The following is a 10738-nucleotide window of genomic DNA, read 5'->3' on the forward strand; positions in this document are numbered from 1 at the left end:
AAGTTATTTCTTCATTTAGTTTTCAGTGCTTTTCAAATCGTGGTAAGTTCATCCGAAATCTCCGAACCGAAGTTATGGTGCACCGTCATCTTGTACAAGGAATGTAATTGGTCTTGGTTGAATGATATGTTCTGGGCACCATCTTGTTGGTACAACTGAGTATCCTAAACGCAGCTGCATTGCGTCATGTAATTTTGACTGATGAAATGTTGAACGCAGTATCTCACATGTGCATTACAAAGTACACCTTTTACTAGGGTTCCTTAACTTTTATTTGTTTTTTGTTTGTTTGTTTTTGGGAGAGAAAGTAACTGAAGACTACTTTGTGTGTGTCTGTGCGTGTGTCAGCACCATGAAGAGACTTTGGCTATGAGTGGGGTACAGATGTGGACAGATGGAGAGATGACAGCAGGAATGAGCGGGGGAAATGGGGGTTAGTGTGCGTCTTGGACTGACTTTATGGGAGGCTGTGCTGACATTCGTCTGGAAAGTCTTCAGGAAACCCCAGGGAAAGCCTCAGACAGCACAACCAGTGGTAGGATGAGAACCCAACACCTCCGAGTCTTCAGCGCGACCTTGGCTAACAGCATCAAGCGGAACGCCTTAACCCGCTTGGCCATGCTCATGGTCTGCCTTTGGCATGTGTATCTTAATCACTGCTACGAGTCCCTTTCCTTTGTGGAATCATGACCTGTCTGTCCTCCCGTGCCTTGTGTGAGTTGTCAATGAACATACTATGTTTTGCCTCATGAAATGTTGCAATATTTTGTTGGTGATTGACAGTGAAGACAATGAACTGGAATTTTAGGGGGGAAAAGGACTACAGCTATAGTGCTAATGCTGCATAGCCCTTGTTGAGCCAGGCAGCCATCTCCTGCATGTCGAGCTATGGAGCAGGAATATGCGGCTGGTTGCGTACCCGCTGACGAGGTGCTCACGTAGGGCATCTTCTGTAAGTGGTGTCTCCTTGGGGAAGTTGTTGTGCTCACCTGGAATTTTTTACATATTTTTTTTCAGTGTAAATACTTGTATCATTTCTAATGTCTGGAACTATTTTCACCTAAGAGGATATCCCTCATTCCCATGGTGTCATAAGGATAAAGGTGCAAGGTTTGCAAATCTGTATGGCATAAGCTGCATATGTATTGTTTGCGCATATTTCTTAAAAGGTCAATAAGACATATCAAAAGCATACCATATCTCTGTTCCAAACCCTCAATGTGAGCTGACAGATCCTTGATCTATGCCGCTCAGTTTTGTGTGGCTGCTTTTTTAAGAAATTCAATTGGATTGAAAAGGATGCTTAATAAAAATATGAGTTGGAAATGAAACCACCACTGGTCAAGTGTCATAGCAAATTTGTTTCAGTTCCGTGTGTGGAAAATTGGCAATGTGCTATGATGGAATATTATTTCAAGTTTTTATAATATATGTATGGAATATTATACAGGGTGTCCCAGCTAACTGCTATCATATTTCTTAAAAATATATATATCACTTTTTTCTGAGATGAAATCAATTGCAATATTGCATATATGCTGGAGAGCACTCCTTAGGAGGGCTTTAGCAAACTCCTAAGGCAATGTCGTAATTAACTTTCAATAATTGACTTTTTAATTATAAAAGCTACCAAGTTGTCTCAGTGAGAACATCTGTTCTCATTGGGACAACTTCGTGGAAGTGCAACGAAGCTAGTTGCTGTACTAACGCTTATCTATTTACTTTTTTTTCCCTGTTATTTGTGGGCGTGGGTGGGCATTCCATTCTCTGGTATTACAAAGCTCATGAATTCCTGTCAAATACAGGGGTTCTAGGAATAGGGATAATAGTTACTGTTATTGTAGCAGGATCGTGTGTCACTTCAAACATGTGTTTGTGGCTGAAATGACAGCACCAGCTGAAGGGCGTACAGTGCAAGTGTGTACGCAAATGCTGGCGGGAGCAAAGTGATTTCTCCCTCCCCCCCCGCGATACTTCTGAGATTGCTCGGCTACGAAGCGATATACCCATATAAACATACACTCCCCCCCCCCCCCCCCCGAAAAATCTCGCCCTCCCAGAAGTCGATTTCTTGGGAAACTGGATCGGGGATCGGGACCGAAACTGAACCCGAATCGAACCCCCCCCCCCCCCCCCCAAGAAAAAGAGACATATTTCGGGAAAGCGCATGCGAAGGTGCATGGTATGCTCCTTCCCGAATTCTGATTCCTCCTATTGATGCACATTCGGGAAGGTGGTGTTGGTCTAACCGGCCTCAGCCAACACTGAGCGTGCGCGCTCACCCACCGTCCTGCAGGATATCCGCCTGCCATAATCGCGGCTCTCAAAGTTTTTAATATGCTGTATTCAACGACCGGTAAAATGCTCTTTACCGACACATTGATATGCACACGTATACCTTGAAGGGTAGAGGGAAGGTGGTTATTTACCAGTAACTACAATCCAAACTATAATGGGGTCCACCCTGCGAGAGATGACCCACCTTCGTCGAATGCGCCCAGAACGCTCTCGTTCCTCATGGCGTGCAATGCTGTTTTACAACCCTATTGCGAGGTTACCTTTAGGAATTCCAGTTGACTATGCGGCTGCAACAGCATTTCTTATTGACATATGGCGTAAATAAATTCAGTCGTACGGATGTAAACCATCCGTGATGACGCCGAAGGAAAACATTGCTATAGTAGGATGGGCTGTCAGCGCGCATTTTTACCCATTACGAGGAGCGCCTATCGTTCGACCCCCCCACCCCAACCAAATGATCAGCGACACCCCCTAACCTTTTTTATGTGCACACTGTACAAGGGGGCCCTTGCGATTTCAGCTTTACACGCATGTCGGTAATGGTACGTTATAATCTGACGTAAGTGTAATAATGCCTTCTTCACCACGCACATTTTTTGTAACACCCCTCCATGCTTACGATTCTTGATAAACTGAATCAGAAAATGGTAGACCAATCTAGGTTGTTTGTAGGCACTTTTAAAAATAAAACTTGAAACTAGATCATAACGAGGGTACACTCTAAATCGTTTCGCACCTTTAAAGGTGTAAAATAGGTGTATTAAGAGGGGATACGAGTGAGGCGGCATCTCCGATTCACGATTTTTTCGCTCGTAGATGACGCCACACGAACATACGGGTCTCAGCCTGGAGGAAGCTGTAACCATTACCCATAGTACAAATAACTCACTTCTCCGCAGGATTGTGTAGTCCCAAAAACACGTGTGACCTCCTTGACTATTGAGATGCAGGGATCTCACGTCGTGTTTGGGTTGCCAAGGTCAACTCAGCTACAAAGAAAGGAGGTCCCGACGAAAGCCAATTCTTCCCTTTTGTCCCTTTGTGGACTGCATCTGGTGACTTCTTGATGTTTTGCTATCTTAGCTTGTCTGACTTTCTGGACGCAGCGCGGAGTCCAAATGTTATACTTCGTTGGCCCTCGCTTATTTATATTCACCTGCTAATTTTTCTTTGGCGCCGAGTTCTCACACTAGAACATTTTGCGGACGCATTTTGTATTTAACTGACTATTCTGATTTAGTGTATTTACCTTGCGTCTGTGTGCAAGTGAATCAAAATTTATTTGTCGCTACAAACATTAACCGAATAGGTCCTCCGAAACCTAGACAAGATAAGCCGTGCAGCAGACCTTTGCGTTTTGTCTTCTTTATTTGTTTTTTTTTTTCTCGGACAGCGTGGATGTGCAGAGATCCAAGACTGCAGATGCATACTCTAAATGAGGGGAACTAATGTTTTGATTGTAGATGGGTAGAAATCCAGCCAACCGGTAGAGATGTAGGAAGGGAGTTGCCTCAGGACAGAGGCCGCCGATATTTCGAACAGAGACTGTTGAAGAAGAACAGTCTCTGAAGAACAGTCTCAGAAGAACAGAAGAAGAACAGTCTCTGTTCGAAATATCGGCGGCTTCTGTCCTGAGGAAACTCCCTTCCTAATGTTTTGATTGATTGATTTGTAAAAGAAAAAAATGGAGATGTTAGTCCCGAGCCACTCGGAACTAATGCTTATATGCTGTTAATTTAATATGTTTTGTTGTACCATGTCGAAATTTCCTTCTTATAGTTTCCACAGACGCATAGTTTCCAACTGCGATAAAAAATGAGCTCTACAAAGTAAGTAGGATAGAATTGTTGATAATTAATACAGGGAATAAATCGTTTCACCAAACTTCCCTTTAGATAACGTACTTTCGATCACTTAGGCAGAAAACAAAAACTGAAGTAGAGATGACTGTGTTATTGCAAGTGTTTATTGTACACGACGACAATCACGTTCGGGTTGCCAAATATATAGAGCGACACCATCTCCTCTAAAATTCATTGAGTGGGTAGTACAAGTCATTCACTGGCAATCACCCACCAGGCACTTTCTTTTTGTAAATATGTCCCCAAGAGTCTAGGCAGCTAAGACGCTCAGACTTGCAAATGCAGGTTGCAGTACATCGGTGCAAATAGTGTTCCGTAAATTTTGGGAGCAAGCTTTTTTTTTTCTTCAGAACTTGCCATTTTTTGAGTCGATATACCCAATAAGCACCCTTCTTTTGGGTGTAATATGTGACACCCCTGTTACACCCATCATTGGACCCCGAGCCCGAGAACTCGGAAGACTGAAGTATCGAAAGCCAGAGGCCACCAAGAAAGGAAAAATATATATTCAAAAAGTTACATCTGCTACATCAGGTTAATCCACAACGCTGTGCCCAGGACAGGTATTGGGAATTAATGTGCTAAATGCTTTTTATGCATTTAAAATGACTTTGTATGACTTTGTATGACCTTGTCCAGCGCATGCCACTTTTTGGCAGCATCTCTCGTGTACTGGGGTTGATCTTACAGCTGTGGATAGAGAAAGAGCTTCTTTTGAAAAAGTTCCGTTAAAAAGTGAATTTCTACGTGGAGTCTTTTTCAACGTTTTATTCATAAATTATTTATTTCGCAGACATCCTCTTGGAATTCCTTATTTTTCGGCCTCCCCATAATCCAGTCTTGGACTGTTTGATATTACCTCATTAAAAAAAGAAAGAAAACTGCCTTCCAATTTCAAACATCGGGAAACTGAATGATAACACCACTCGGTCTCACTGTGCGTCACCTCCCCTAACCCTACCGTTCTTTTTACGTGCATGTAGGGTTGCCACCAGGCCGGTATTATACCGGCACGGCCGGTTATTTGCTCTCTCTGCCGGTTGCCGGTAGGAAGGTGATACCGGCAGCCCTTTGCCGGTATTTGTGGCTCAACACCTTTCATATGGGCTTTTACGGGGTTTTCCTTTCAACATTCCACTGCAGCTTGAATAAATCTGGAGCACAGACCCAACTCCGTAGTCACCAGTCGTTTTCTTAGTTATTCATTATTATTATCATTGTTGTCTTGAGCCAGTACGCTCGTTCTTTCTGTCTCTCTCTCTGTATACTGTCCACCCCTCACTTACTTTCCCTTTCCCGCGAACATTTCATCCTTTCCCTCTATTCCACCTCCTCTCCCTCAGCCGGTATTTTTCACTACGAAAGGTGGCAACCCTACGTGCATGCGATGCGAGACGAATATTGTGTGGCTGTGCAGCAAAGCTTTCCTGGTCTATGCCGCCTATTCTCCCTATTCTCACTGAAGGCCTTCCCATTATTTTGCGACGACCTACTCAACGCGGATCTCTTCAGACAGGTTTCACGACCTCAATTTCGCGCTTCCGCTGCCGGGGAAACCCCTTCTGGGATAGGGTGCCAGAACAGTGACTGCATTCCGCGGAACGATATGAAGTTCTCTTCTGACCAGCAATGTGGCGCTACTGTACGATGGCAAGACGGGGCAGTTCACGGAGCCGTACATACCTTAAGTTTTTTCAATATTGTGAACAACTGGAGGCATGGACAGACATGACATGGACACGTAAATATTCAAGAAAGAATTCCGCGTAAATGCTACTGATTACATTTCACATATGTGCTACAGTAAACGAGCTACGAACTTCCAAAAGCGAGAGACCGAACTTATAAATTTTTTGCAGCTTTCGTAAGGTTTTTAAAAACTTCTGCAAAAAAAATTGCAAATGTCTCCAATGCGAATTTTTTGAAATTCTAAAATCTATCGAACAAGGCCATTTTGGTCCAAATCGGTTCAGTATTAGCTGCAAAAGATCGCATTGTTTCGCCCATAGAGAATACATGGGGCCGCCGGAAGTCGTATCCCCTCTTAACAAAGATCACACCCCTTTCACACCCTACAACTTTGTTTTGGAAGTTCCTGAGGGTGTAACAATGGTGTACTACACCCTCAGGTGAAATAGGGTGATAAGTGTGTCGCCTGGGTGTAGGAAGGGAGTATGTTTATTTTCGTTCACATGAACAAAAGTAAATGTATACAACAACCGGGAACGGGAAGTTACATTACAGAAGTGCACGGCGTGGATTTACAACACGTCTACCACTTTTTACTTCTGCGCTTTTTACATAGACAATAGATTGTGCGTGAATATCACGGTCATGAATATAACTCTGAATTGCTTCTGGGGCATGTTGAAGTAGTATCTCCTTGGAACCATCAGTAGATGTGGCATTTCTGATGAAGGGCTGCGACCACGAGTTTTTCTAGCTACATCTTAAAATGCTGGTGTTTCCTTTCGAAACGCATACACAATACAGCTAGGAGAGGACCAAACATCCTGATGAGTCGCGGATAATGAACAATGTAATGCATTTTACAGGGGTTAGATATTTGTGGGTACAACACTGCAAAGCGTTGAAGAAACGAATAAATGCAACGTTCTAAGTAATGAACATGCATATGGGGGAGGTGCCTGCTCATGAGAAGGTCTACAATTTCACGAAAAGCTATATACAGCTGCCATGCATGCTTCATTGCCATGCACAGCTGTCACGCCACATGATTTTCTGTATGTCGGCTGTGCATGTTTATACACATATGTAATTACCTTGATATACATACATATATGGACCTCAACGTGATTATATTCAATATAATCTGGAAATTTTGAATACACGGTTACCAGCATATTGCCACGAACCCGACAGTTTTATTTTGCGTTACAACCTTTACACCCCTGTTACAGGAAGGAAACTCGGAGACCCGCTGTCATGAATATGGTCCCACTTTATTCCAGAGGGGCGGAACCAAACTGCCTGAACGAAGGTACAGGCCCGAGTGCCTGGCTCGCGATCCCTCCTTCTCTTTCGGTACTCGCGTGGGCAGAAACGTCCTCGTCGATTCCCAACATCCTCCCGGGGGCGGCAGTGGTGTCCTCGTGGGCCTCTAGCAGGTATAGACGCTGAGCAGGACGTGACGTTTCTCTTCCGTTTGCGAGTCTGATAGTGAAGCTCCGGACGATCCCGTCGTGCCCCGGGTGTGTGGCTACAACGATGGCGGTTTTCCACAACAATGGTGGGAGGCGGTCGTCTTCAACGATGACAAGATCACCAGGCTTCAGAGCTGTAGGAAATCCGCCAGCACCTTGGTGCGCAGAACGGAGCTGGAGGAGATATTCCCTTTTCCAGCGCTTCCAGAATACTTCAATGGCTGGCTGGCGTCGTTCGCTCCGTCTGCATAACGTCAAGGGCGTGCTCTCTTGCTGGACGTTCTCGAGAAGCGGCAGCCTGGCAATACGACTCCCGACGAGGAAATGAGACGGGGTAAGAGGGAGCACCTCTTGAGGATCCGTGGATATGCTAGTGAGGGGTCTGCTGTTTACGGCCGCTTCGACTTCGTGAAGGATGGTGACCAGTTCTTCGAATGTCTTGCGACTACGGCCGAGGGTCAGTCTTAGGGATGATTTCACCGTGCGGATCATGCGCTCCCACCACCCACCCCACCAGGGGGCGGAAGGGGGGTTAAACCTCCAAGTGATGCGAAGATTGCTGGCGAAATCTTGGACGGGTTCCGTGGACAGGAGAGTGAGGAAGTGAGCGCATCGGTGGAAAGTGCGGGCGTTGTCGGAGTATACAAGTGATGGAACACCGCGTCGGGCGACGAAACGGCGGAAAGCGAGAAGAAAAGCCGGGGCGGTCATATTTGTGACGAGCTCGAGGTGAATTGCTCGAGTCACCGCACACGTAAAGAGGGCCGCGTATGCTTTAGATGAGGCGCTTGAGCTGACTCGGACATACAGCGGGCCGCAGAAGTCCACGCCAGTGACGTCGAATGCGGTGGTCGGTGTTATCCGCTCGCGAGGTAGTGGGGCGACAGGCGCGGATTCTGGACGAAGTCTCGTGCGGCGGCACCGCAGGCACTGACGAAGTACGCGTTTAACAGTTTGTCGTCCCTTGAGCAGCCAGTATCTGTCGCGGAGATCGAGGAGCGTTGTATGAATGCTTGCATGGCAGAGGCGGAGGTGGACATACATGATAATGAGGGCCCTGAGGCGGTGATGGCTTGGGAGCAAGATAGGGTGTTTTAGGTCACTTGGGTCGGGAAGGGCTTCAAGGCGACCACCGACTCGGAGAATGCCGTCACCGTCCAGTATAGGTCGGAAGAGTCTGATGGCTTATGATCGAGCGAGCTGCTCGCCGCGCTGAAGCGCTGAAATCTCGCCGACGAAGACGTCACCTTGCGACCGCCGAAGCCAGTAGGTTTCTGCCTGATCAAGCTCGCGTGCAGTTAGGGGACCGCGTACGGGCGACGCCGTGTGATGAGCGTTAGCGACGAAGCGGCGTACCCAAGCGGTAATCCGGAGAACCGTGCTTAGATTGCCGTAGCGGTCTAAATCGAAAATAGCCGGTAACCTGAGCGAGGGAGCGGGGCAGACAGTGGTCTGCGTGTCGCGTTCTTCATCTTGGGGGACTGGAGTGAAGCTTGAAGAGGGCCGAGAAGGCCAGGAGTCTGTCTGCATGATGAGCCAGTGTGGGCCGTGCCACCATAGGGGTTCGGCGGCGAGTCGCTGAGCAGACACACCGCGAGTGACAAGATCAGCGGGGTTCTCTTGTCCGGGGCAATGACGCCACGTGTGACCGGTAGAGAGGCGTTTGATTTCGGTGACGCGGTGCTGAACAAAGGCAGGTTTGGACGGTAGGTCGGCTGTGATCCAGTGTAATGCTATTGTAGAACCGGTCCAAAAATAAGTGGGTAGAGATGTGACCAACGCAAGTTGCCGGATGTGAGCATCTACGAGCGCCGCTGGTCGACCGAATCGATTCTGTAAAGTCGTGATCGCCGTATCATAATTCGCTTCAGAGATGGCAATTCCCTCGACGGAAGGTTTCGCTGGACCCGACAAGTAGGACAGTAGATATTTAAACTTTTCGATTCTGGGCAAAGCTTCGCAGTTGTGAATTGTGGTTCGGAAGTGATCCCAAAACGCTTGCCGGTCCTTTGCCTTGCCCGCAAATGTGGGGATCTGCAACTTCGAAAGAGCGACCGTTCTAATGCTGGATGGAAGCTGGTGAGGATCACGAAGAGCGGGTGCGACGGCAGGACTGGGCGCGATAATGCGACGAGCTCTTGCCACGGCGAGGTAAATATCGTCCTGGTAACGTGTGGCTGTAGTATACTCATCTTCGAACGCGTCATCGCTGACTTCGTCCTGGATTTTGGAGTCCAGCTCTCGCAACTGTCCAGCCTTTTGTTCCAGCAGATGAGCGTTATCGGTGATCTCGCTGAGGTTTGGATTATCGGAGATGTGCAGGCCTTCCAACTTGTTGAGGAGCCGTGTCACCGCCGCGCGAAGGACGGTACGAGCCTTCTGTGGACGACTCATTGAAGGCGAGGATGGCAGCAGTATCCGAGTGATTCATTGACGGAGGAGAGCGGCAGGAGATTCCCGGGTATTTCGGCACCAATATTACGAAAGGGGAAGGAGCGACCGAGCAGAACAGCCTTCAAACGCTTTACTACTAACAGCAAGCAAAAACCGAATCCCAGAATGCGCCACCGGCGCGCCCTATCCGCCCCTTCTTCCTCTGTCCTCAACATGTTCCCCGGCCGGCGTTGTGATGATGCGCCGCCGGTAGCGCCACCGGTAACGCCACCAGTCCCACCAAACTTCGCGTCGTGCCTGTCGACTGGGGACCGCCCGCGGGAAGTTCGGCAGCGTCTTCATGAGCGCCCTCGCAGTAGGGCCACTAGCATAGGAGTCGTAGAAGGACGTTGCTCGGCACAGGTTCTCCAAATGTACAGTACACCTGACACGGTGGACGTACTTGTCGATGCTCATGCTGGGAGAGATGCTTCTAGGGATGAGCGAGTCCTCGCCCGTTGACACGTCAGGAGAAATATATGGGGTCTCCACGGGCTTGCGATTGGGTCCCGCTCCTGGTACTGGTTCAGTAGCGAAATCTCTTGCCTCGTCGGTTGATGACGCAGAACGCTGATCGCTGATGACGACGACTGGATCACCACTGAACGAGATTTCGTTCAGTAGCGAAGTCTCGTATCCTTCTTGCTGACGTTTGGAGCAGTACCTTCTAGTGTCGGAATCTTCTCTGGCATTCCCTCCAGAATCTCTGTCGTCCAGCCTGTCTCCTGCCTCAGCAATAGAGCTGTTCCGACTGTCTTCGTGTATACCACCGCAACCGCCGAGCGAAACGAGGCCAGGAGGAAGCTTCTGTGCCACGAAACGCCGAGACTTCAAAATAGCAAGGAGGATTAATATAACTTCCCATTTATTCAGTAAAAGACAAACTTAGTACATCTTAGCGAAAGCCCGTCACATGCTTCGGTCAAGCTTCGCTTCGAACAGAACAGTGCGCGAGCGCAAACACTTCGTTGTCGTCCT

At 47.8% G+C, this 10738-nt stretch overlaps 1 protein-coding gene across 1 annotated transcript; it reads right to left on the reverse strand.

Moving 5' to 3' along the window:
- Positions 1-7126: 7126 nt before the first annotated feature.
- Positions 7127-8371, reverse strand: LOC135372162 (uncharacterized). The gene has a single exon (XM_064605850.1). It carries the CDS (start codon positions 8369-8371, stop codon positions 7127-7129), a length of 1245 nt encoding a protein of 414 aa, XP_064461920.1.
- Positions 8372-10738: the final 2367 nt, after the last annotated feature.

The sequence above is a fragment of the Ornithodoros turicata genome, unplaced genomic scaffold (assembly GCF_037126465.1).
Source record: "Ornithodoros turicata isolate Travis unplaced genomic scaffold, ASM3712646v1 Chromosome13, whole genome shotgun sequence".
In the NCBI taxonomy this organism is placed as follows: domain Eukaryota; kingdom Metazoa; phylum Arthropoda; class Arachnida; order Ixodida; family Argasidae; genus Ornithodoros; species Ornithodoros turicata.

What these genes read in the sequence shown, in the direction of transcription:
- LOC135372162 (XM_064605850.1), bottom strand. Translation starts at nt 8,371, where the DNA reads ATGTATGTCCACCTCCGCCTCTGCCATGCAAGCATTCATACAACGCTC.